This window comes from Lepidochelys kempii, chromosome 8, assembly GCF_965140285.1.
Source record: "Lepidochelys kempii isolate rLepKem1 chromosome 8, rLepKem1.hap1, whole genome shotgun sequence".
In the NCBI taxonomy this organism is placed as follows: Eukaryota; Metazoa; Chordata; order Testudines; family Cheloniidae; genus Lepidochelys; species Lepidochelys kempii.
In genome coordinates this window covers 9,672,209-9,700,180 of record NC_136387.1, presented here as the reverse complement: position 1 = coordinate 9,700,180, position 27,972 = coordinate 9,672,209, and the positions used below count along the sequence as shown (strand labels likewise).

Below are 27,972 nucleotides of genomic sequence, written 5' to 3'. Positions count from 1 at the left end.
AGACAGCAGCCAGGGCAGACCTACGGCACGCAGGGAGCAACTTCTTCCCATGCCTAAGAGGAGAAAGGGGGCTCCGTGCGGGAAGCCGCCCCGGCCCCGGCCCCGGCCCCGTGCGAGCGGACGCGGGCTCAAGTCGCCTCCTGACACCGTTCAGCCCCCTCTGTGCACGGCTGGGTCCCCCCCACCATGGCTGCTGCCTGGGTGTGGTCGCTGGCCAGCCCTGGCTGGCGGGGTTCTCCAGAGGTCAAGTCCGGCCTCCTGCGCTGAGGCGGGCCCAGCCCTGGCCGGCGTTTGCCCAAGCGGGTCTTCAAAACCGCCGGGGATGGGGGATGCCACCGCCGAGGGCGGAGCTTCGCTGTTTGGCTCCCCGCCCGGCGGCGCGCCTCGCTGCGGGCCAGCCCGAGGCGCCGCGGGTTCGGGGCCGGGGCCCGGGGCCCGGGTCAGGCTCGGCCGAGCCCGCACAGTTCGGCCCGGTCGCCGCGCGAGCCGCGGGGTGGCGGTTCGGAGCCGAGTCCCCGCCATGGAGCACCCCAGCGGGCCGGTCGGCCTGGAGGCGGCGGAGCCCCGAGCCGAGCGGCGGCCCTCGGGGACCCGCAGAGTGGGCGGTGGGTGGCTGGGGGGGGCGGCGGGGCCCAGGGCAAGGAGCCACCGGGCCCAGCGTCCCGCGGAGCTCAGGTCCCCCCGAACAGCCCAGGCCCCCCCGTGCACCCCAAGCTAGCCCAACCCCCCTCCCACCAGCCCAACCCCCCCGGGCACCCCACGCTAGCCCAGCTCCCCCAACCCAACCCCCCCGTCCACCCCACGCTAGCCCAACCCCCCCACCAACCCAACCCAGCCCACCCTCCGTCCACCCCACGCTAGCCCAACCCCCCCGTGCACCCCAAAGTAGCCCAATCCCCCCAGTCCTCCTCCATACACCTCAAGGTAGCCCAGCTCCCCTCCCACCCTGGCATTGAGCTAGCCCAGCCCTGGCCCTGTGGACCCCAAACTAGCCCAATCCCTCCCCCAGCCCCCCTCCATACACCTCAAGCTAGCCCAGCCCTGGCCCCAGGCACCCCAAACTAGCCCAGCCCAGCTTCTGTTCACCCATCTCAACCAGCCCATCCTTGATGGCTACCATGTCCCTTCACAACCTGTGGGGTCTGTCCCTGCACCTCCCATCATTGTGAGCCCAGCTCAGCCCAACCCTGCCCAGCTCAGTCTGGAAAGAGCAACCTACCCATCTCCTGCTCAGCTCATCCAGCACCCTTCAGACCCAGCCTCACCCATGGCTCCCTCTCCCCCCTGCCCTTGGCCATTCCAGGCCTTGCACAGTCCAGCCTAGTCCACCTGTTATTGATTATTGTGTTTGTACAGCAACAACATGGTAGGCATTCTCGAGCTAGGTCCCTGACTAGGTTTAGAGGGACAGGGATGACTTAAAAACAAAGAAGAGGGGATGGGATGCAACCAAAGCAGTGTCCACCCCCTTCCCATTCCTGCAAGTGCTTCACCTGCCATCCCATTCTTTGAACAATGCCAGCACTCAAAGGGAGGGAAATTCCCCAAGCATGCACATTCCTCTGATTTGAAAGCTCCTTCTTTCACTGCATATAAGAATTTCAAAACATATTTAGGAAACCTCAGGATTAAAAGGGGTTTCACTTTACAAATGTTAAAAGGCCTGGGGATTTTCTCTGCATAGTTGGAATCTGGTTTTAATTTTATTTTTTCTTTGAATATGTATGCCCCTCCTCTACTTCCCTGCATTTTTATTTCACATGGTTAGGTATTGTGAAACCTCGTCTGACCTATAGCAGAGAGCTAGAAATGAAAACTACCCTTCAGGAACTGCTAATCTACATCATTTTCCTTACAGATCTATGTATATGTAAGTCCACCAATGAGCTAAATGAATTATAATGCATGGTTTTCAAATATTTTTTGGCTTACAAAGCGAGAGCTACACCTCTTTCAATGTATAACATTGGGCTAGGAAGGCTGAGAGTTACCACCACTCAGGGCTGGTCTACACTATCGCTTAAGTTGATGTAACTTACATTGCTCAAGGGTGTGAAAACGACATTCCCTGAGCGAGGCAGGTTAGGTCGACTTAAAGCGCCGTCCACACTGCACTGTGTTGGCAGGAGACGCTTTCCCACTGACACAGCTTCCGCCTATCACCGCGGTGAAGGTGAGATAGCGTTCTCCCGTCGGCAAAGTACGTCTTCACCAGACGCACTACAGTGGCCCAGCTGCGCCGATGTAGCATGGTAGTGTAGACATGCCCTCAACCTCCCACCCCTTTGACTTTCAGCTAGTGGTGTGGTTTCATTTGCAAGTGCCCCGACAAAACTTTTCTTCCAGAACAACAGTTAATGAAGATGGTACCCCATTGTAAAACTGAAGTAACGCTTAACTGAAGTACCATCAGAATCTGGACTATAACAGTAAAATGAATTGAGATGAAAGGCACTATGAAATTGGAAAATATTATACACCCCTCTGGTGCTTAACAAACTTATTTCCTTTGATTTAAATACATTCTAAACAATGAGCTTTGGCACCTTGTAATGCATGCAGGGCCCCAGTATATAGTTACTGTGACAAGGTAAACAGGTACCCCAGGTGGCTTATCTGCTTAAAGTATATTAAATGAAAGTGTATAATTTTCATTTGCTTTTAACAGACCAAAAGTACCTCCATTTTTAGGTTGTTTCCAGGCTACTACTTTTCCAGTTTGATATAAGCAGCACTCTCGGGCTATCACTGTGCTACCGGCAGTTGTCTTCATCCTCAGGCCTCATTTTACAATCAAGCCCTTTCTTTCTTCCTTGCTAGTGACATTTGGCATGGTGAACACAGACATGTATTACCTGAACAAAGTTATGTCAAATCTCTTTCTGGAAACCTCTGGGTCTGAGACAGATAGAAGTTCCTTCAAGACCATAGGCAGCATGGTTGATTTCTGGAAGGTAAGATTCTAATTTTAATTTTTTTGTTGGGAGCTGACTAGGAGGGCAAGCTTTTAGTGTTATTGTGCAGCTTCCAAGGTGTTAGCAACAGTGGAACATTTTGTATACAAGGCTTATCCAGACCAGAAGAGGCCTCGTGGTACAGAAACCGATGTAGTGTCTCACCAGCTGGAGAAGGGTTGAACTCCTCTAAGTTTGTAAAAGTTCTGAGTACAAATATAAGCATTTCTGATAGACTAACTATAGGAGGGGATGTTCATAATTGTTCTTTACTACTCTCGGTTTTAGGACTGGGATAATCAGAGGAAAATAGAAAAGGGATTACTTTGATTTTACAGTTGTCTCGATTTTCAATTGCAAAGAAAGCGGCAAAGAGTCCTGTGGCACCTGACGAAGTGGGTATTCACCCACGAAAGCTTATGCTCCAATACGTCTGTTAGTCTATAAGGTGCCACAGGACTCTTTGCTGCTTTTACAGATCCAGACTAACATGGCTACCCCTCTGATAATTGCAAAGAAGTGACTTTCCTGTCACTTAGCACAGGACAGCACAGGACAGGTCCTAACAGCTCAGCCAAGAGGAACATTCCCCTTGATTATCTGGTTTGCCACTGGGATTCCACCTAGGGTATGTCTACACTGCAAAAATAAATAAATTCCTGAAGCAGCGAGTCTTAGAACTCGAGTCAACTGTCTTGGGCTTTCACCATGGGGCTAAAATTAGCAGTGTAGATGTTCCCTCTCAGGCTGGAATGCAGACTCTGAAACCTGGTGAGGAGGCAGAGTCTGAGAGCCAAAGCTCTCCGGTCTGAGTGGGAACTTCTACACGGCTACTTTTAGCCCCATAGCACAAGTCCACGTCAGTTGACCCAGGCTCAACTGCTATGGATTTTTCTTCAGTGTAGACATATGCTATGGCTATGGGTACGTCTACACTGCAGTAGCACACCTGCGGCTGGCCCATATCAGCTGACTTGGGCTCACGGGGCTTGGGCTGCAAAATTGCAGTGTAGATGTTCGGGCTGGGGCTGGAGTCCAGGCTCTGTGCCCCAACGTCTACGCTGCAATTACATAACCCACTGCCTGAGCCCTGCAAGCCCGAGTCAGCTGACACGAGCGAACCATGGGTGTTTTATTGCAGTGTAGACATAACCTTTGAGTCTAAGCTTTCATATAAAGCTGGGTGCAAGATGCTCACACAGATTTTTACCACTAGATGGGGGACTCAGCTCAGTTTGCTATAGCGTCCAGGCAACATTAGAAGACACAAAGATTGTAATTCTAGGACTATTTTTTTTCCTAGTTAAGATTTAAAAGCAGTGGAATCTGATAACATCAGTATGGGGGACCCATGCCGCCCCTTTGATCACTAGTTGGATCCGTACAATTCTGAGCTCCCCCAACACATGTATTAATGCAAAGTCTCTGTCTTTCAAAAGACAGAGCAAAATTGTAATATGCATTCTAGTGCCAAGCTGCGTCAATCATATTTTTATTGGTTCTAATTAGCACTCACCTAAGCTGTAACATTCTTTATCAGCAGCTAAGTAGCTCTTAGAAAGGGGAGGAAAATTCTTTCCTGCTTTCAAAAACAAAGTCTGATCCTTTTGATCAAAGCTCAATTGATTAATATAAGCCAGGAGCAAACCCTTAAGTACATATCAAAACTGGTCTTTGGAAAGTCAGATTTGATCCCAAATAACCAAATGGTCATTACAGAACTACATGTAAATGTCACAGTTCAGGGCAACTACACCCATATTCTCTCCATGGTCCAGCAAGGGCACCCACTCTAGGCTCCCAGCCATCATCTCTCTTGGGTGGAAACCTGCATCTTTCTCCCTCCTGACTGAGGTTTTTTTTTTTTCCAGGCAGCACAGTTCCCTGCCTATACTGTGATATTCCCAGCAAGACAGTGTGCCCAATCATGCCAGTATCTGCACTTTGCTTTCTCTTCGAAGGCCATGAACAACATGATTGCCAGAAGCTGGGAATGGGCGACAGGGGATGGATCACTTCATTACCTGTTCTGTTCATTCCCTCTGGGGCATTGGCCACTGTTGGAAGACAGGATACTGGGCTAGATGGACCCTTGGTCTGACCCAGTATGGCTGTTATGTTCTTACAACCTATCACACTCCACTGTTCTTAGCTTTTGGAGAACAACTAGGTTTTCTGCCTTAACTTGTAATTTCTAGCCTTTTATCTGAGAGCTCTATAAGGAAGATTGGTATCTTAAAAAACTTGCACTGAAAGTGGCCTTTCCAACTCCTCTTAATTATCTAATCTCATTGTGTTGTGTAGTTTGCAGAAGGACCCCTGCTTGATGGTCTGTACTGGGACACATGGTACAACAACAGCACATTGACTAGCCACAGAAACAGCAGTCATGTTTACTATGAGAACTTACTTTTAGGAGTAGCCCAGATTCGTCAGCTAAAAGTCCGCAACAACACATGCGCCATCTATCCCTATTTCCGAACATTTCTGAAAGAGTGTTATCATGAATACCGCTATGTAGCTGAAGATAAATCTGATTTTGGTTTAAAGAATGGGTCTGTGTAAGTACTCTAGTCTTCCACTTTGGATTTTCTTACTATTTACTTTGGATATAGGTTTAGAAGACATGTAAGGTTTTTAAAATCCCATGACTTTCAATGAGAGTTGGACACTTAATTCCCTTAGATGTTTTTCAGAATTCTATCCATAAAACCTAAAAAATGCTCAGTGCAATTTCCATTGTCGTTGCTTTACTGCACAGATTATCTCAGTGATCTGACCTTGTTATTTCTAAATTGATACAATTACACACAAAATGGGACAAGTTCTTCACTGATTTACATTGGTGCAGCCCCACTGATTTGGCACCACAGATGCACAGTTAAAAAAAAAAAAAAAAAAAGACGACTAGGGACTATGGACCAAATTCAGCACTTGCATAAGATGTATGCAACTCCATTGATTTGATTGGAAAAGCATCAAATTATGGGAGGCCACTTCTGGTCTGATACTAATGCCATGCAAACAGAGGTAAAGCTGGCTTTTCAGACCTCCAGAAGAATTCTTCAGCCATTACTACACATTTTATTTTGGATCATTTAAATCCATTTAAAGAGAATGTAAACTGCATTACTATAATAGCAATAATCTGTGTGTAAACATGAGATGTTCCATTTGGATATAGAAGGTGTAAGCTATTATTTCATCTGCTTTATCATGGGAGAAATTCAAGCTCATAAGTGCATCTGTCTTTGAAGAATGTATTGACAACCCAAATTAGATATATGTAAATCTTCCAAGGCCAAATCTCTATTCCATTTTTCCTAGTGAGGAAAGGATCATTTAGGAGCCTGGATTACAGTCCAAAATACAGTAGTGGTTGAGTGAAGCATAGGAACTGGAAAATAATTGGATACATTAGAAACTTCTTCCAATCCAATTTCCCATGAGCTGAGCTCCTTTATTTCCTTGTCTCCCACAGATGGACGTATTCCTCTGCCTCCTCATTAGCCCCCTGGCACTGGGGAGCTATTGGCCTTTACAGCGGCGGAGGATTTATGTTCACTTTACCTAAATCAAAGAGTGAGAGCATAAGGAAGCTTGCATTTCTCAGACATAATGGCTGGCTCACTAGAGGAACAAGAGTCGTATTTATTGACTTCTCAGTGTATAATGCTAACATAAACCTCTTCTGTGTAGTCAGGTCAGTGCTCACATTTACTCCATCTGAAATCCCATTTACTAAGGCATTATACTTCTTTAAGAGTGAAATAAAAGGCGGTTTACCTCCAGCACACCCTGTTCTGGGTTTCTCACCCAGCAGTTGGGAAGACAGCTAATTCTTAAAACAAGAGCAAATGCTTGTACCCAGTCCTGCAGAGGGTGATGCCTAGCTGTATAGCTGATTATTCCCATGGGGCAGGACTTGACTGAGTAACTTTTGCACCATCAGAGCATTGGGTATTAGTCTTGTCATCAGCTACTGAAGGAAAAACACAGAATCCTGAACTTAGGAGTTGGCAGAGTGTCTGATCTGCTCAGACACCATTTAGTTAAGATCAGTGCAAACAGATGGAATACTTTAACTGACAGCACCTATTTGGATTGCGTGCCACATGCTTTTCTTGTTTTGTCTTCAGCCTATTCCATTATACTCCCTTTCTGGATGACTGAGAATTATCTTTTGAGGAAGAGTTAATGGAAATGGGAGTTCTTAAGCTTGCTATTTTTACACAAGCATTTTCCCTTATTGGATCATGTTTTAATTTTAAGGACAAAGACTTAAAGTGATGCTGTCTGATCACTGAAACCAGCAACAAATACAATCCTGTCTAAATCACTTCACAGGTTGGTAGTGGAATTCCCAGCCACTGGTGGTGCTCTTCCTTCTTCGCAGTTTTACTCAGTAAAGCTTCTCAGATACGTCACTTACTACGATTATTTCCTTGCCTCTTGTGAAGTCATCTTTTGCCTCTTCATCTTTGCTTTCATCATCCAAGAAATTTTAAAAGTTAAAAAACTGAAAACAGAATATTTTAAAAGTGCCTGGAACTGGCTGGACATGCTGCTGGTGTCGGTGAGTACTACCCAGTCCTGGCTTCTACCTGCAGGTTTGAGATCTCCATCGGAAGCTACGAGTTTGGAACAAATGGCCATTGTGAGATGTGACACAGATGGCCAAGAGAGAAAACAGTCCCGATTCAGTTCTTGGTTACAATGGGTCTATCAAATTTAATATAGTGACAAGGCCATGTTATCCAATGGGTAGGGCACTGAACGAGGGTTCAGGAGAGCTGGGTTCTCTACCCAGCTCTGCCATGGATGTGCCATGTAACTCCGGGCAAGTCACTTCCCTTCCTTGTGCCTCTCTTCCCTCTCACACTGTGTTGTCTTGTCTATTTCAACTAAAAGCTCTTCAGGACAGGGAGTGTCTCCAGCTGTTTGTACAGCACCTGGGGCCTCTTGACGCTACCAAAATGTAAATCTGTGATGCTCAGTCTGAGGCTCGCGAGCCGCAAGTGGCTCTTTTCAGCACATGATATTAAAACACTGTGATTTAATTGTTAACCAATCAGGATGCTTTTACTATATTATTAACCAATTGTAGTTGATAAAACAACAATACTTGATCAGTCATTTTGCTGTGAGAATTTTATATATATTCATTCATTGTTTCATTTACTATTTTTATTATAATATAAAAATAGTAAACGAAACAATGAATTCACACTACTGTGACTCTTCTGGGTAATGTTGATTACTAATTTGGCTCCTGAACCACTGAGATCTGAGTATCACTGATGTAAATAATTAAAAATAAATCTGATAATACAGTTTCATAATTAATTTGTGACCAAACTAAACTAGATGTGGTCCGTGGGTTTCTGAAGCCTGATCCAGACATCAGTGGGAGTTTTTCCATTAAGTTCAGTGGACTTTGAATAAAGCCCCTGGCAAGCTGCCAACGCAGCCCTCAGGCAGGAAAATTTGAACATCCTTAACATACAACCAGAATGTTAGTTTGTTGTGGGGCTAAATCCTGAATCTGTGCTCAGGGCCGTACTGGCCCACGGTGTGGGTTTTCCCCACCCATACAACAGGAAACACAAGTCTCCACTGACAGAGTTTCCCTTAAAGAGTTTTGTTGAAGAGGTGGTTATGGGGTGTCACACCCCCACCTGATTGGTAGGGAATTCTGATCCCCCTCAATCCTCCACACTGCTTCCTGGTCCAACCCTAGTCCGCATAGGAGCCTGGTTCTGATAGGAATCTGTCTCATATGGCTCCCTCGCCCCAGATCCTCCATCAGAAGATGGTCCCTAGCAGACAATTCAAGGGGGAAGTAATTTAGTACTGCCTACTTACTCATCCCTTATACGGTTGGTGTGGGACAGTGCTCGGAATCATGCCTGTCTGACCGTCCAGAGCCTGGTCCTGTTGGGACATCCAGGGAGGGGCTTTACAAGGTCAAGAGGGCAGCGGTTAAGGAGGAGATGGCACAGAGGTGACACTTCCCCCCTTCAGTGGACTCCTTCCCTGAACATGCCAGCTTGACATCACACTTCCAACACATTCCCGTACTCATGTTTCCATTCAGTGTTCCTGATGAGTCTTGCCAAGCTATATAGAGTTTTAGGCTAATGATCATGCAGCTGGGCACGATTAGAGCATTGAAGAGGAGAGGGGATATCTGGACCATAGTCTGACTAGCCTCTGCTTTTATTCAGCTGTCTATCTTTGCCATTGCCTTCAATATGTATCGTACTGTAGAGGTGTCCTTGCTGATGGAAAGCCTGCTCTCTAATGCCTATGTGTATCCAGACTTTTATTTCCTTGCATACTGGCAAACCCGTTACAACAACATGATTGCTATCAATGTCTTCTTTGCATGGATAAAGGTACCAGTTCTCTATTTTCCTACATTGTACACCAGAATCATAGTACAGTACTGCTAAGTGTATTGTAAATCTTTGCTCTTACATCTTCAAGGCTGAACTGCAAAGGTAGAGCTAAAAGTGACAATTCTGTTTATAAGATTCTAGAAGAAAAACAGGGTATCTGGCTGTTTAAGGAACCATCCCCAAGGGCCAGTCACATGCTCAATCCTTACACAACCGTTGTCCTTCTAAAGACAAGTTTCACATTTTGGATCCCATGGCTAAAAGGCCTGTCTCCTATACAGAATCATTGGCCTGCTAGACTAAGTGGGGAATAATTGTGCACAAACAGTGTTTTAAAACTCATTTATTCTCTAGACCTAGTTTTAACAAGCTCTGAGCTGGCCTATACTGATGGCACAGCCATGATAGCTGAAACTGTATTTAAAAGCTATTTAAAAATAAAGTTCATTTTGTAGTGCACATAAGGTCTACTACTAGGCACAGTGCTTTAAAAGAAAGATATGGGCAAACTGGAGAAAGTCCAGAGGAAAGCAAGAAAAATGATAAAAACGTTTAGAAAACCTGACCTATGAGGAAAGGTTTAAAAAATTGGGCATGTTTATCTTGAGGAAAAAAAGACTGAGGGGGGACCTGTTAACACTCTTCAGATTAAGGCTGTTACAAAGAGGATGGTGATCAATTGTTCTCCACCTCCACTGAAGGTAGGACAAGAATTAATCAGCTTAATCTGCCGCAGGGGAGATTGAGGTTAGATATTAGGAAAAACTTTTGAACTATAAGGATAGTTAAGCTCCAGAATAGGTTCGTGTCAAGGTTCCTTCCTCACTCTGAACTCTAGGGTACAGATGTGGGGACCTGCATGAAAGACCCCCTAAGCTTATTCTTACCAGCTTAGGTTAAAAAACTTCCCCAAGGTACAAACTTTGCCGTGTCCTTGAACAGTATGCTGTCACCACCAAGCGTTTTAAACAAAGAACAGGGAAAGAGCCCACTTGGAGACGTCTTCCCCCAAAGTATCCCTCCCAAGCTGTACACCCCATTTCCTGGGGAAGGCTTGATAATAATCCTCACCAATTGGTACAGGTGAACACAGACCCAAACCCTTGGATCTTAACAATGAAAAATCAATCAGCTTTTTAAAAGAAGAATTTTAATTAAAGAAAAGGTAAAAGAATCACCTCTGTAAAATCAGGATGGTAAATACCTTACAGGGTAATCAGATTCAAAACAGAGAACCCCTCTAGGTAAAACCTTAAATTACAAAAAGACACAAAAACAGGAATATACATTCCCTCCAGCACAGCTTATTTTTACCAGCCATTAACAAAAGAAAATCTAACGCATTTTCTAGCTAGATTACTTACTAACTTAATAGGAGTTGGAAGGCTTGCATTTCTGATCTGTTCCCAGTAAAAGCATCACCCAGACAGACAGAACCCTTTGTTTCCCCACCTCCAGATTTGAAAGTAGCTTATCCCCTCATTGGTCATTTTGGGTCAGGTGCCAGCGAAGTTACCTTAGCTTCTTAACCTTTGCCTCTGGCTGGGAGGGATTTTATAGCACTGTATACAGGAAGGTGGTTACCCGTCCCTTGAAATTTATGACAGTTCCCAAGGGAGCATGGCAGGGACATAGCATGGGAATACCCATCACTGGAAGGTTTTAAGAAGAACAGGTTGGAAAGATACCTGGCAGGGATGGTCTAGGTTTACTTGGTCCTGCCTCAGTGCGAGGGGGGTAGGAGGGGGGAAAAGAGGGAGGAAAGGGGAGAATGGACTAGATGACCCCCTGAAGTCCCTTCCAGCCCCGCATTTCTAGGATTCTATTATTCTAAAAGTGTCTGGGCCAGATTCTGTGAAGGCCCTGAGTTTGGCTTCCATTTGTACAGACAAAAATTACTCCTGTACTTTTCACTGATCTCTCTGGCTCAGACATTTGTAAAGTGCCAAGCACTGTAGTAGATAGGTGGCTACGAATCAGAAGAGTGCAAGCATAAGGGGAAGCACCGGGAGAATAGAAACTGCTTTTTTTAAAGTCAGGCCCCAAGCATTTAAATAAGCTACAGCAGACTCTCTAATTCATTTGCCATTAATGTAAAGAGGGGAAGTTTGTGGCTCTTGGTGCCATTCAGTCCTCCTGGCTGCTGACCATCACACAAGAATACAAATCTGCTTTTGAATACATGACTTGTCATCTTAGACTCTCAAACATTTGGGGGAGAAACCTCCTTATCAGCACCCCCACACACACACTCATACATGGATCGACCCTATTCTGGAGGCCTTGAATCATGGCTGTTAGCTGCTGCAAGCCAAGCTGTCTTGCCAGGAGTCACCATGTGCCACAGACTTGATTACAAGCCTCAGCATCCAGTAGGAGCGCAGTCCCCCTCAGTGAGCTTTACTGAGCAAATGTATTTGGCCACCAGCCCACAGAGCAATCCTTTCCCCACAAACTCGTCCAGTCCAGCTCTAACTGAAGATTCATGCTATCAATATTGATTGGACACCAGACTTAACCCGTAAGTAACTGTAAACAGGCAACACACCAGTATCGTATTAAAGAATGTACAATATGTTTTGGTCACCTCCCAGTAATAACTTGATCTGTTCTCTTCCAGATATTTAAGTACATAAGCTTTAACAAGACGATGACTCAGCTGTCCTCCACTTTATCCCGCTGTGCCAAAGACATCATTGGATTTGCCATCATGTTTTTCATCATATTCTTTGCATATGCACAGTTAGGCTACCTGGTCTTCGGGTCACAAGTTGATGAGTTTTCCACTTTTCAGAACTGCATGTATGCAGCTTTCAAACCTTTGCAGTGCAGATACCCCATTTACTGGGCATGCAAACAGCCTCCCCTCAGCAGAACTTAAAAATACAGGCCCCCTGCCACTTATGCTACTGCAGTAATTGTACTCTCTTCAGGTAATACGAGCACTGCAAAGCTCAGAGCCCGGCAGCCCATCCACAAACCCTTCTGGATTTCCTCTAGAAAGGCATTCTCAACCATCTTGCTGCTGCTGCAGCAGACCAGATCAGATTCCAGTTGGCACCTGGAATCAGGTTTACTGCCTCCAGTACCCAATATGCTTCCAAATCAACGGTATATGCAGAGTCTTGGCTGAAAACAGCCCTCATTCCTGACAGCAAGAATAATTTGTGCATGGGCATGTGGATAGGACTGTTGCCTGATCTGCAGCCCCAAATGTACTCAGAATCATGCAGAACACATTCCCTGACCTCTAAGCCATGCTCCATTCTGCCCTGTGGGTAAAAATCAGAGAGAACCTGCTGAGTAATCACTCTGATTTTACAGGTGCCAGAATCTTGGCAATGAGTTTCCATCCTGCACTGCCTGTATCGGCCATAATTTTTATTGCATGGGCATACGCACAGAGCTAGCCAGTGTTTGGCTTCTCCCTTTCTAAACATTTATCTTCCAGAAGTTCTTTAAATCAGTAATCAAAATACCTTACAAAATAACCCCTTTAAGACTTTAAAAGAAGGTCACACAGTCACAATATTTCTGTTATTTTTTCTCCAAGTTTTACGCAGTTTCGCATAGTGCTGGGTGATTTTAACTTTGCAAGCATAGAGCAAGCCAACCGAATTCTCGGCCCCATTTACTTCATCACATTCGTGTTCTTTGTGTTCTTTGTATTGCTGGTAAGTGGTGTTTTAGTTATGAATAATAATAATACATTTACATTGAACACAAGTCATACTCAACCCACAGACTTCACTATGTGAAAGGAGAGCACACCAGACTTGGCCATGTCACTCTTATGGAGGGTTTTCATGTGACAGTGACTGCTAGGGCCTACTGTGTCTATGCAAACCTCTGTTTGCTTCAGAGTTAGCCCAGGTTCTTACCGTCATGTTGCCTTTAACCCTCCTCCCATCTCACCTGAGTTTAATGGTGGTTTCAACCCAGGCTAGCTAGCCCAACCGGAGGCATGGGTTAAAACTCTGGATCCCGGCTTTCATTCGGGCTGGTAATCCACCCACTTTGCAGTGAGTGGACACAGATTAAAACACTTGAGTGCTGATAGTCTTCCAGTGCCTTCGCACAATTGCCCGTATTCCCAGAAGGAAAGACGATCTCCCACAATTCACAGGGAAAGAATCAGAGTGACTCAGTTTACTGCAGCACAAAGAACAGTAGAACATGCCGTCAAAAGTCTATCAACACACAGAGGAGTGCAGCACCAGTGAGGACACAGTAACTCTGGTGTAGCTTTGCAGCACAGCTGCTCACACCATGGGCTAGGTTAGCCCAGGGCTCAGTGAAGACAGACCCTTGCTGAGCTAGAGCTGTCCTCCATCAAAGAACATCACAGCACTGAATACAGGGATAGAGGTAGGAAGAGGCAGTCTGTAGTTCCATCTAGGGTGTCACACCCTTGGTATGATTCTCCTTTCCTTGATCCTCTAGCTGCACCTTTGATTGTGTCTGTTACTTACACCAGTGTAAATGTCAGCAGAATTTGGCCCTTTTTTCTAACCAGTAATCCTTAATACAAGGACACCGGTGCCCAAATGGGCATAGTTGCTATCCCTAGTTTTCTAGAACTCTGCTGCAGCAGCATCTGAAGCTGACTTTAGTGTATGTCCCTGCCATGCTCAGCACAGAAAGACTCCTGAGCACATCAGGGAAAAAGAGAAGCAGAGTCAGAATAGGGAAAGAAGGGTGCTAGATAAGAACCTAAATAGATCTGAGTAGACTCAGAAAGCAGAAATAGAATTTACAAGAGAAAATCTCCAAATGCTTCCTTTCTATGCAGAACATGTTCTTGGCTATTATTAATGACACATATTCAGAAGTGAAAGCTGACTTTGCAGTGATACCAAGTAAAGAATTTGAGATCAGTGACCTCATTAGACAGGTAAGTACATACCTCTATAATGCTCTCGTTTAAAGGGTCACACAATAGAAATATTTTTTCCAAGAAAAAAAAATATCCACAGAACTGGTTAAATGCCTGTTCTGAAATCAGTTAGTCTGTAACTATTTAAGCATACTCTGAATGTGTTTCTGCAGTTTTAACAAATAGATGAAAGCTTACAGGGTACATCTCTGAGACCTCTAATGAGGGCCCTCGTGGAAAACTTGGGAAGACCAAACAAGCAGAAATTAAAATCTTTAACCCCCACCCTTCAGCTTTCAGGCTATTTTTATACAGCATAGAGGAGCAAAAAAGGGGTATAAACCGCTTTCAGCTTGAACTTTTCAGGTCACCTTTAGGCCTGAAATTAAGACCTCTTCTTCCCCTCCCAAAAAGGATGCATGTCAAGGAGAATATGCTGAACATTAAACAGTTGTGTAGGGATGATCCAGTCGAACAGACGACCCCAGGAATGGAATACAGCCATCCTGAGATCACTCCTTTATCAGAAAAATCACTATCCATTGGGATAAGGTTTGGGGTCTGCGACTGAGAATTTGGTCAATTGGATGTGTATGAAGTGTGCGTTTTCATGGAGCTCACTGCAGGACCAAGGCTTCCAGCCGTGTTTGCTTGAGGTATCTGCATATATGTGCAGAATTAATTATTAGGCTCTTGCAACCATTCCATTTTCCTCTGGGGTTTTGTTGGCTTGAGTCACTAATTTCCCTAAAGCCGGATTCCAAAAGGGAGCTGGGTGCTCAGCTTTGCTGAGGAATTGACCAACAACATGTAAGAACATTTTATACTAGGTTGTTCAGGCCCCACCAAGATGGCTTTATAAATCAAAGTGGTTTAGGTTCATAATTAGAGGGAAAAAGAGAAAACTTCTTAAGATTAAATCGAACATAGCAGAAGAAACAAGAGGCTAACTGGATTCACTTGTATATTGTCTTAGTGGATCCCACGAGGCCTTTGACTATAAAAGGCTAAAATTTTCGGAGCTGAATGCAACACTCATAGGATTCATTTCTAAAGTGCCGATACCTCACGTTGAATTCAGGCATTACAAGCTTTTTGTGTCATGGCTTGTGAGGAAGCATTTCTCTCTGTAGAAGACCCGATTAGACTTTAACTCACTTGGTGCATTTTCCCCTTTCTTTAAATTGTGCTCAGAGTTACAATAAAGCCCTTGTGAAACTCCGGCTGAAGAAATCAAAGATGGAGGATTTGTATCCAGCAGGTGGAAGCTTGCAAAGCATGAAAACGTAGGAATCCAGCCCTGGCATTTTTTTCTTTAACTTTCAGTAAATTACTTTTAATCCATCTACTTAATTTTCAAATACACTCTAATATCTGGAGAATGGTGCAGAAGGTAGAGTGAGTGAACTCTGTGACCCAGATCCTCAAAGGTATTTAGGAGTCTAATTCCCATTGATTTCAGGGGCACGATGTCCTCATTTTCACTCTTCGTTTCCTGGGTACGACTCGCAATGATAGCAGCAGGAGGGCAGAATGAAGCTCTAAAGGTGTTTCGCACTGTAATTTGGTGATCATAGAAGTCAGAGATGGGAAGATCCTGCCTGTGCTAAGGGGGATGGACAAGATAAGATTGCTCCCTGGAGTATATTTTCATATGATCTCAGCCCTTATCCCTAAATTAGCCTTAATAGTCTTATTTAAAATAAAAAAAAATGCCTAGCTCTGTTATAGTGCTTTTCATTCAGCTCTCTCAAAGAACTTCAGAAAAATGATACCATTTTACCAGTGGGGAAACGTAGATTAAACATTAGATTGAATGAGTTAATAAATGAAACTATTAAAAGCTTTGGTTAAATTGCAGTGGTTGCCATTTAAGTAGTAAATATTTTCATCTGTGAAGAACAGAAAAATATTGTGACTTATTTGCACCGTGATATGGGGAGAAGAATGTTACATTTTTAATAGCAACCTCTGCATAAATACTTACTGTAGCAACTATTGCTAACTCACTGTGCTGCCTACACCTTTCAGAAGAGCCCACTGTAGTCTTTGGCTGCTAGGACACACAGGGCCAGCTTCAGAATGGTTTCTTTGCTCGCACAAAGGGGAATGCATGCTCAGACATGCATTCATGTGGTGTCTGTGATGATATGCGGGCCCTTGGTATGAACGGGACTCTGCATGGTCCTTCAGTCATTACAAAATAAACTACTGATTTTCATCCTGAAGGATCTTAATGCTCTAACATCCTCACTGCCAGGAGTGAAGGTAAGAGTTCCCAGACTGGTTCTGGGGTGTTTTCTTTTTTCCTGCACAATAAAAAGGTGAAAGGAGCATCTACTCTCTCTCCTGAATGAAAGCTCGTTTCTGGCCTGAGAAGGGACAGCTAATATCCATCTCCTTGGGGAGTGGTTAAATATTGTCCCTTTCTTGGGAGTTTCTCATTAAAAGGCCTTCTTAGCACACTAGATGGATTGGAGCCATATTATTTATGTGGACCCATAGCCAACCAAGTACTAAACACTCCCCACCCACCCATACCTTGATCCCCAAGTCTTGCGGGAAGCCTGAGGGCTTCAGCCCTGAGCAACAGGGCAAAGGTTACAGGCCCCCCAACCTGGGGCTGAAGCCCTTGGACTTTGGCCCCGCTGCCTGGGGCAGTGGGGCTTGAGAGGGCTCAGGTGTCAGTCCTTCCTCCTGGGATTGTGTACTAATTTTTGTTGTCAGAAAGGGGGGGGGGGTCACAGTGCAATGAAGTTTGAGAACCCCTAAGCTAGGTGGTTTTAGCTCTTGCATCTTCTCTGTCAGTAAAGTCCTCCTATTGGTACTAGGACTGCCAAATTTCCTCCATTCAATGGCCCGTTCACTGTTATGAAGACTTACAAAGGTCCATCAGTGTGTCTTGTTCATTACTCTCACAAGACAAATAGTCCAAGCCATCAATCCATCTCACAGACCCGTCCTTTTTCTTGCTAGAGAGATTTTCCCCCATACCCTCCTGAGCCTCAAAGACGTACTCTGACATGATTTTCCTTTTTTAGTATGATGGATAGCAAGGGGCATTCTGCCTCCAAAACAGACGATGCTCTGAAGCTTTCCAGAAGATCTAGTGTGGACGAGAAGGTAGACTTTGTTTCTCTTTTTTTCTTACCAAAAGGCATTGACATTATTTTAGATTTTACTCGCAATGGTCACTAAGTGGAGAACATGGGGAGGGTTTCAGTTGTATGTTGATGTAACACGCTAACATTTTACATAATGGAAGTAGCATTCAAACTTGAACGCGGTGAAATGAGTTTTCTAGTTGTATTCTCTAGCCCTCAGTGAAAGGTCATCCACAGTGCCACTCTGTTCAGGGGAGGCCAGGCATCAGAAGAGCAGAGCTGCTGCCAGCTTGAATTAAGTGCCTTTGCAGAGACCGTAGGCTGTGGGAACAGGTTCTCAGCTAATGAGTGGATCATTTAACCAAATGTTGAAGCAATACAAGAAATAGAAAGCAAAATGCTATATAAGGGGCCTGACTGGATCAGAGCCCCCATCTGCTTACAAGCATCAGAGAGAGCAAGTGCTTCCACAGGTTTTATTTTGTGCTACAGAAGGAAGCGAAGAATTCCCAGGGGGCTTGTAAAGTCCCTACTGAGGCAATAGAGGGTCACTGCTTCATTGCAACCTTGTTGCCTCCCCTTGAACTATTTAAGAGTCCATAAAAATGGAGCTTTGACAGCTGCTTAGTGGAAACTGCCTTGCCCCTGAAAATTCTTTTATTTTCTCTACTCATTTTGTAACATTCCCTCTCCAGGTAAAGCCATTTTGGGGCCTCTCCTAACTCTGAATGAATATTTATATTTATACCCTCCCCCTCCCGCAGTTTTGGAAAGATCTGATGCAGAATTCCCTTTAAAAAGAAGAGACAAGACTGCCAAAAAGCCAGAGAGCAATTTTCCCCCTACAGCTGCATGCTTCCTAAAGTACACTGTGTGAGCACTGTTACCTACAGTGTGTGCGTGGGAGACAGCTAGCTCTTTATACAATGGGGCTTTTCTTCTGGAAAACATACCCTTTCCTCTGTTGAGCAGGGTTATCTAAAGTCACCACAGCTACAGCAGTGGAAGGAGAAGCTTAACCAGAAGTATCGCTCTGCTGAGAATAAGGAATTGGCCGTGGCTCCTCAGGACCAAGTCTCTCCTCAGGAATTTCAGCAGTATGTCTTTGTCATAGTTGGACAGAGTAGCACTAGCTACTGTGTCTGTTCTAAGTGGGAGGAGGAGGTAGAAGTGCTGGCCCCTTGCAGAGGAGCCTGGCAGGCTGCGGGGAGAAATCAGCTTGGCTCATCTCCCACCTCACTACACTTTCGTTTTTAATATTCATTCAGCTGAGGTGCAGCAGCCTATTCTCAATGGTCACCTGTGCCACTTTTTAACTGGGGTTTTGTACCAAGTCACCTGAGGGACAAGTAATCAGGTCAGCACCCGTTAGAAAGAGATTGTGCAAATGCACACAGGCCTCCTGAGAAAGAGAGCAGAAGGGGCAAGTGGGAAGATGAGCAACTTCTAAATCCTGCCCTTCTTAAAATCTGTGAGGATCAACTGACGTGTATTGTAACCAACATGACCAGGATGGGGATAGAACCCGCCACCTTCACTTACACAAGCAGAGGTTTCTAATCTCCAAAGTTCCAGTACTATTCTGTGAGCAATAGTACGCGGCTGTGCCAGCGGCTAGACACCCAGCTTTGCATAGGGGTTGGTCTACACGGGAAAGTTAATCTAGTAGAAGGTAAGGGGTAAATTTAAAAACGCTATAACTATTCCAGTATAGCTTATTGTGAAGTAGTTACTCCAGTCAGTTTCCTCAAGTCTCTTCCACCAACAGAAGTCGGTGCAAAAAAAAGACATCACCTCACCCACCTGGTCTCTCTACAGCCCTAAGTTTGACATTCCATCCAGCAAAGGGCAGGGCAGTAGTCTCACTCACCGTCGATTACACCCACGCGGCTTAGCTACACGAGAAGGTTTTGCTTCTTTAAGCATACCAGCACTGTTAAAGCAGGAAACTGTAAGCAGTTATGCTGGTGCGTTTAAAGGTGCTTATTCTGGGCATGGCTTATTCAGGCTCAGGAATCGAAATCAGCTATACCCGGTATAAGACACTTTTATACTGCTAGAACTGCATCCAGAGGCTGGGTTGTACCAGTAAATCAGTTAAAACACACACACCCTATGCTGGAGTCTGAAAATCATGCTGCAATAAATAAGGACAGGAGTGGGATGGCTGAAGAATTCCCCTCACCATGGACCAGGTCCAAGGCCAGCTGACGTTAACAGAAAGAATCCCACTGGTATCAGTGGCTGGGGATCTGGCTCACCATTCCTCATTGCCCATGTTTTACGTTTAGTTGTGGAGAACAGCAAGTGACAAAGAGAGAGAGGAACAATTTGGGGAACACTAAATTATTGGGAGTAAATAGATGTTTTATATCTACTGTACCGAGAATATGGGGCATAGGGGGTGAGGTATACCTCAGCGCAGAGACTGGGTAACACCCTCCCCTCGTCGGCCCCGACACACCAGGCTCAGCAGGGAAGCGGCACAGAAGCTTGCTGTCCTGCCAGGGCCCCATTAAGTGTTGTGGGAAGGGACCAATATGCAGAGGTAAAGAAAGGGGTCGTGGTGACATTCCCCCCACCCCCCATTCGCTTGGAAGTGTCACAGTCGCTGCCTGGAGAGGTAAACTGAGATTGTAAGCTCTTTGGGGCAGGGAATGTCTTTCCAGTCTGCATTTATACAGCACCAGGGACAGGTCACTTACTAGGATCATCTGAGTATCTTTCACTTAATCAGTTCCCTGCCACTGCAGCGCTGTAAGACTATGGTCTAATTATTGTCTATGGCAGGCTTGGTGTGGAGGTGGCTGCATGGCCTGTGATATACAGGAAGTCCCGTCTGGCCTTGAACGCTCCTGGCCCATGGCTGGGATTACCACAATACAAATAACAAGGATGACTTTTACAAACAAACAGAGTTCTGAAGACCAGACAGTGCCCCCTGGGTACAATTTATCGGTGCATTTTTATTCTGTGCTAGACTTTTCAGATACGCGACGGAACTGGAGAAACGACTAAACGAGGTTAACATGAAGCTGAGCAGAGTTCTGAAAGGCATGCCTGACCTGAAAGGCTCTCCAGACAAGAAACCGAGATAGTGAGGTATAAAGGATGGGCCTGTTTGTAACCCCAGATGGGCTTATTTCTTTGCTGACTGAATTTCTGAGTCATCCACAGGAGTCTCTCTCTCCTAAGCTCCTGCGTTTCTAGACAGGAGGAACAGGGACCATTTCTCTTAACATTTTTCTTAAGTTGAAACAGAGAAATTCAGTGTTAACCCCGCTACCTCCCTGTAATTGTGAACCAATGTGTTCACCAGGACTGAGTGAAATTCATGCTCCTCCAACCCCCAGTCCCACTCCCACACAAACACACCAAAAGCCAGAGTTAGTCAGGCTCTGTTCAGGAATCTCTGATCCCCAAGCTGCAGGCAGGGCATGGAGCTGCAGGAGAACCCAGCTATGGCTGTTCTAGCCAACAGGCTGGATCAGGGTGGCTGCCTTTTCATATCCCCCAAAAGACATTTTGAGTCAGAGGATCCATGTAGTTGCAGATCCTACAGTCCCACTCTGGTCTGCATTCTACCACCTCCCCCCTTATATGGGGGCTGCCTGGAGACAGCCTTCATGGGGCCGTGGCTGCAGAGACTTCCCCAGTAGAGCTCCACCACTCATAGAGCACTGGTCCGGGACTCAGCGAACCTAGATTCTATTCCTGGCTCTTCCATAAGCCTGTTGGGTAAACTTGGACAAGTTGCTGCAGTTCTGTGCCTCAGTTTCCCCCATCTTTGAAATAGAGATAATGATACTGACCTCCTTTGTAAAGCACTTTGACATTTACCGCTGATAAGAACTAGATAAAAGCATTACAGACTTTTCTGTGTTACAGCAGATCCTGCCCACTGAAAAGGATGGAAACACTTGTTTCTTAACAGGCCTTCCTTTGGCTCCCACCTCTCACAAATTAGCTTTGTCTCACCTTGTCCAACAAAATCTGATTCACCTATAAAACATCCAGTCCTTCTTCAGTTGAGCCAGTAGGGGGAGCTTTCCTCTTTGCTTGCCAAATCAAAGCAGCCAGCATTGATTTTAAACAGAGCAGCCCGTCTTGGAAGGTGGATTAGGGATTTTTTTGTTGTTGTTGTGGGTCCCCCCCCCCATGTATTTGATGCTCATGGGAAGTGCTGGATTGATAGTCCTGGGTACAGAGGTCTCTGTCCATCCATTAAACACACACCACACAGGCAGAAGCAGCACAAGCTTCCCCACTCCATTCTAGCCCAAACCTAATCTGGAGGGACCAATGCCAGGGCTCAGAAGATGCTTCCCTGCCTGCCTTGTCTCTCCCCACCCGCAACAGCTCATTCAGGTCTTTGCCATCAATGGTACCCATCAGGGTAGACCGACACCACCAATACATTCCCCCATTGGATGGCTCACGTGCAAGCTTTTAAAAAGAAGCCAGAGGTGGTTCACTTAAAACTAGCTGGTAATTGTGATGTTTGTTTGTTTGTTCCTGGTTACAGCTGCAGAGAGACAAATTGCACAAAACAAATCATAGATTCCAAAGCTTTCCAAGCATGCTGGCAACTGGCTCTTCCCAGCTACCTCTGAAAGGACAGAGACGCTAGGGAAGATGGAAGGCCATTCAACTACAGGGCCAAGTTCCCAAATGTCATGAAAAATAAAATAAATAAATAAAATCAGCTGATTTTTATCTGTATGCCTGCTAAATGACTGGCTTATTTGGCACACAGGATTCTGGCTGGCGGTAAAGCTTTCTATTGTTATCTAGTATCTAAATTTAACACGTTCTGACTGCCGCAGTTTATAATTCAGAGAAAGGCTAAAGCACTATACAGCGTGGAAAGGATTCGGTTCCAAGGTCGATGGCACTGGATAATCAAGGCAAGTTACACCTTACAGATTGTTCAGCGATCGTGTCCTCTCTGACACACAGTCGCTGCACCAAGAGAGTTTATAGACAATCTCCATTGTCGTTGGTCTGTGCAGCACCTAGCACAATGGGGCCTGGATCCTTTCCTGGGGCTCCTAAGGCCTCGCTCATCCCAATATTACAATCCCTGTCGCTTAGACATGCTCAGTGGTTCAGAAGTGAGGCAGTTAGAGGCAAAGCACATTTTAGAAACGTCTCTCAATTTTATCTAGTGTGGAAATCCTCTTTACAACAAGGCTGCTGCTTCCGGTCAGCCTGGCATTTAACGAAGGTTTCAGGCACAGCCACAGCTGGTGAAATAGGGACTAAAAGGGAATGGACCATCCATCTTTGTTCAGATTAACCGAGTTTTTAAATGAGCTCCAAGACCCACATTTCAGATGGGAGCCTAGGAAAGAAACCAACAAGGAAACTTAAGCGAATGTCGGTTCACATTTCTCCTTTGCTGCCATGGTGGTTAATGGAAAAGGGAGCCCATCAACAATGGGGCCAGCCAGGAAGAACAGAGGCTAGTTCCCAGCAAGGGAGGGATGAGGATAGGCAGGACCCATAGGAAGCAGGATTGCCACTCCCATACTTGCTTCCAGCCCCGCATGCAGAAAATCAACCAGGCACAGGTGTAACCTTCTCCATTCCTGGCACAGCCTGCACAACAGCTAGTCTCAAAGGCTGCGTGCAGTGTTGTTAGGACCCTGACCATCCCAGAATATTAGAGAGACAAGGTAGGGGAGGCAATATCCTCCCACCTCACAGGGTTCTACAGCTCGGGCTCCAGCCCGAGCCTGAATCTCTGCACCACAACTAAACAGCTCGAGTCAGCTGGCACTGGACAGCTGTGTGCTTTTAACTCCAGTGTACACATCCTCCTGTTTCCTAAGGGTTCCCATGTATTTTTCTCCTGAATGCAGGAAATCCTCATGGCCAATGTTCCCTTTACAGCCTGAAGAGAGACTGACAGAGCCTAGTTTCCAAGTAGGAATGTGGTGACTGACTCTGGCCAGACAGCAAACACACCAGCACCGAGCCAGGCTCAATGACAGCATGATCCATTCCCACTCCACTCCCCGGTGTATTCCAGCTCTAGGCTCCTAGCCAGTTGAGGGTGCCAGTCGCCCCAAGGCCTGGTGCATGAGTGAGAGAGACAAGCATCCACAGTCAGTAGAGGGAGAAAACACCAGCTTCAACTTCAGTTCTTACCTAAGCTAGATTTGAGCTCAGGCCTCCAAAAGTGAAAAAATTAAGAATACAAAATTCAGTAAGTCCTGGGAGTGCCAGCAGACAACTGCAACTCAGTACTGGATATTATCTAATCAGAAAGCCTGGTGAATATAGATTCAGGAAAACTAAAGACCTACTTTCAGAGTAACAGCCGTGTTAGTCTGTATTCGCAAAAAGAAAAGGAGTACTTGTGGCACGTTAGAGACTAACCAATTTATTTGAGCATAAGCTTTCGTGAGCTACAGCTCACTTCATCAGATGCATACTGTGGAAACTGCAGAAGACATTATATACACAGAGACCATGAAACAATACCTCCTCCCACCCCACTCTCCTACTGGTAATAGCTCATTTAATCTATTCCCCAACATTGCAGACTTGTTGCCTCGCGGTGTTTAGTAGCGCTTTGTCCAGTATAATAATATCTGACCCAAGCAACATCGTTACGAGGCTTAATGAAGCCCTGCCCCTAATACTTTACCACCATGCCATGGGATTCCATGCCCATTATGTAACCTTTAGAGTTTTAGATCTTTTTTCACTGTCTCTGCAAACTTTCAGGGGTGCAGTGTCACCCACTCAAGTTAAAAAAAAAAATGAGTTAGACCCCACTTCCCTCCCTGCCCACAGTCATAAGATTCAAAATAAAATAAAAACCAAAACCTAAACTTATTATTTACCTTCTGGTTTTTGAGCCTTTAGGAAGCACGAGGATCATATTTCAAGGTTTCCCCTGGCAACTGTAGCCAGACAAAAAGAAAAGGAGGACTTGTGGGTATTTGCGAATACAGACTAACACGGCTGTTACTCTGAAACATGTAGCCAGACAGCCAGCCCCCCTCTCAGACCAGCATTACTGGGAACACAAGGGAGCCAAAACAACAGGGCACTTAACATCAATTCCAGCACAGCCTTTGAAGCTGTGAAAGCACAGGTGTGCTGCTACAATGTGCCTCTGGGAACAGATACAACGATTAGGCTCACAGCAGACAGAGAAGCTGTGACAGACATGGCTCTTAGCCCCTACTAAATAGCATGATGCACACACCCCAACATCCTAGGTGGGAAAATATTTACCCTAATAAAAGGAATGTCCAGTAGTCGAAACTTATTGTTTCTCTCCCTGGCAAGTGTAAACTACTCTTGCGAAAGCTGGCGTCACCCAGACAGACCAGCCCCAATTTGGCATAGGAAAGGAGAAAGAGAATAAAGGAGTACAGAGGTATAAGTATGGGACCTACAGCACCATGATTTTGGAGTGCTTTTCACTATCTATCTGCTGGTCAGATAAGTGACAGCCTCCCAAGGCTTCTGCAGCTAAGAGGGTCCCTAAGCCTTGTCCCTTATTCGTCTTTCCGCGGAATTGAGTGACCGATCCTGGCTTGGCACCGCTGGAATCGAGAGATGCAAGGAGGGTAAGAAGCACCCACACCTGATCTCCTATCTTTAGCGTACACATATTTTGAAATAGAGCTCTATACTTTGTTTTCTTTCTTTGGGATTGTGGCTTCAGTTTTGTAACTTGTTTGTGTGTGTAACATCTCTACATTTAAATAAGTAGGCACTAGCAATTTTGTAACCACATGATTAGAATCTAGTTTAATAAATTTTGGTAACCATTTGTGCATAAGCCTGACTTGTTTCTCTGGTTTACTGTAAAGCAGCCAACACAATTAAAGAACCTCAGCCGTTTTGGCTATAAAGCCTGGCCATTAGGTGAGAGTACTAAGAGCCTAGCGTTGAGTTGTGCCGCCTCCACGGGGCAAACTCTTGGGGCGCCTGTCAGTCAATCCTGACTGTCCACTGCGAAGGAGCTCTGAGCTCTAGCAGTTAAAGTCACGGATGGTATAAAACGGGAATAGCTGGCACCTCACCAAACTTCCTTGGCCATCGGCTAACAGCAACCCAGGGGAGCTAGAAACTGCCTTCTCTTTTTAAGTAGAGGAGATTCTCATGTATTCCTGTCTCCTCCAAAAAAGTCAAAAGTTAATTTGCACCCAGATGCTACAGTGATTGATAAGCACCTGAATTAGGAAACTAATTCTCTTTCAGCTCTGGCTGATGGATGGCCTGGTAATGGCTAAATAGCGAAGTGCTATATAGCAGTAGGTAATTATTAGAATTATTAGAGAAGAATGAACTTTGCTCTCCTGTAGAGATGCGTCCTGTATCCAGGAGAGAGGCTTACCAGGTGGCCTTATGAACAGATGCGGTAAGTGGACATAAATCTGCCTTTTACTTCAGTTTTCTGCTGTAAAATGCAGCACTAACCCATTTAGAGTAGTTTAAGGTCTAAGCAAGAAGAGGCTGCTCATTAATCACATCTACCGAAATGCACCACTGGTTTGCTGGTTCCTACCTGAATATTTATAACCCAAGTGGTGTTCTTGCTAAAGACAGCATGGTACCAGCTATGGAGACTGCTCACACATTGAAGCACCAGTCACATTTCCCTGCCCCACCCCTCCAAGGGCAGGAAAGTTTGTGAAAACGACAATTACTAGCTAGAGCGGATTTTAACCATTATTTCTTCATAGTTCTGCTGACCTAATCTTCCTAATGCCCCACTGTGTATACAAATACTGATGAAAATAAGGAATGGCCTTTCTCTGAGGCCACGCATCCCCTTCCACCCCTATCTCAACCAAGTAAAGTCTTCAGCAGCGCTCCAGCCCAGTCAGCTGCCTGGCATTGGTGAGAATCCCACCATGAGTGACCAGAAGGAGTAAAATCCAGTCATGCTCATCAGGCATTTCTGTTCGCTCTCCCAGTGCGTCCTGTTAATGACCCAATTCCCGTTACGAAGAGTCAACTCGACAAGGAATGCAATTCCTCCTAACAGGATCGCAAACCCTTCACACACACACACACACACAGCGAACAAACATTTACTGCCTGTCTGGCCATCCCACAATTTTCTAATCTGCAAGTGAGGGAGGAACATATACACCCCTTGGCAGCAAGATTTTCCTTTTCAGAAGCAATCAAGGCTAAGAACCACCATTAGCAATTTGCGGTGCTCAGCTGGAAAAGAAGGCCAGCAGCTGTTTGCCTCATATAAATCACTGCAGCATGGCAGCTCAAAGCTATCAATAGCGAGGACACCTTCCTGGTCATTGGGAAGGACACCTTCCTGGGTCATCAGGCTGAGCTGAGACTTCTCCTCCTTCTGGGGCAGAGGTAACAATCCTCCATAACAGTCCTTCCCCTTTGCTGATTGCCTGGGCTACTTCCTGGTCATTGGGAAGTGTCATTAGGGTTAACAAGCTTTGGCACAGTGCACCTGCCCAGTGCACCTGCCCCAGAAAGATCTGCAGTGGTGGAGGTGTCTAGGAGCTGAAACCAGCACTGGGATTAGTAGCTAAATACCTGAAGTACCAAACAGCTGAATGCCAGGAAGCATCATCTGAATCTTTGGTTTGGTTCTTGCCCCACTCCCCAAACAGCAAAAACACTGGAAATGGCCCAGACTCCTCTCCCCAGATTTGTCTTTATTACTAACTTAAACACTGCCAAAAACCTGAGGCCAGCCATTGTCCCAAGCCGGACTGATCAGGATGAGAGGGGTTGTTATCCTTCACTGGCAAGGGCCAGAAGATGATCAGCTCATATCAGTAACACCATCACCAGCCCAGTTTAAGAGGAAACCTAACACTCCAAACCCTTTCTGTTCCTACCATCCACTGAGGTTTCCCCCTTAATAGGCTTCTAGGGACAGGGCCTGGCTGTTCTTTGCATCTTGCCCTGGGCTTAAATAATAAACAACAGGGCTTGTACTATTTCAGCACCGAGTTACTGCTGTAGAACTGCCTTAGCTGTTTCTGGAAAAGGGCACAGGAGAAGCAGCTATGCATTTTAGTACCATATTACAGAATTAGGAAGGCATCTGCAATAGGGTCACTTACTTCATCCTAGTGTCAGGGTCGAGCCATGCCTCAGTTTCCTCTCGCTTTGGGTATTCCAGTGAGTTGATGATTCGGCCTCAGGCTGAGCTGAGACTTCTCCTCCTTCTGGGGCAGAGGTAACAATCTTCCATAACAGTCCTTCCCCTTTGCTGATTTTCCGGGCTACTTCCTACAACAGCCATCTCCTAAGTTGTAGGCCTTCTTTCCCACAGTCCTCTGGTCTACAGATCTCTCCAAGCCTTTGGCCACAGCTGCTTTCACAGGGCTCTCCCTTGGGCCCCATGCTGAGAGACTTCCAGGCATTCCCTCCACTGTGGTTCTCCAACTGGTCTGAGTAACATACAGATCTTTTTATAGCCTGGCCCCCTTCTCCCAGCAGCCCCTGCTGCTAGTCTTCAGTCACCTGACCTTTATAAGGCTAGAACTTGCAACAAGCTATTTATTGTATTGGCCCAGGTCTGCCTTAATGTGACAGTCTCCTAGCACTTCCCCACCACCACCAAAGCATGAAGTGGTAGATTTATAGCTGGGGATTTCCCTAGTCCTGGATACTTGCCA

The 27,972-nt window shown here is 45.7% G+C and overlaps 1 protein-coding gene across 4 annotated transcripts; it reads left to right on the top strand.

The window, feature by feature from the left end:
- The first annotated feature begins 18 nt into the window (after nt 1-18).
- Nucleotides 19-22,057, top strand: PKD2L2 (polycystin 2 like 2, transient receptor potential cation channel). 4 transcript variants are annotated; one of them, XM_073355474.2, is made up of 15 exons: nt 19-605; nt 1,769-1,870; nt 2,821-2,954; nt 5,259-5,515; nt 6,436-6,657; nt 7,302-7,530; nt 9,182-9,352; nt 11,976-12,157; nt 12,909-13,029; nt 14,148-14,249; nt 15,426-15,517; nt 17,273-17,354; nt 18,308-18,432; nt 20,316-20,437; nt 21,861-22,057. In XM_073355474.2, exons 1-14 carry the CDS (start codon nt 50-52, stop codon nt 20,431-20,433), a joined length of 2,493 nt encoding a protein of 830 aa, XP_073211575.2. In that variant the 5' UTR covers nt 19-49; the 3' UTR covers nt 20,434-20,437; nt 21,861-22,057. The 4 variants fall into 4 exon arrangements, 3 of the variants coding, with proteins under 3 accessions (XP_073211575.2, XP_073211578.2, XP_073211577.2); XR_012160209.2 differs by lacking the exon at nt 18,308-18,432; XM_073355477.2 differs by lacking the exon at nt 6,436-6,657.
- Nucleotides 22,058-27,972: the final 5,915 nt, after the last annotated feature.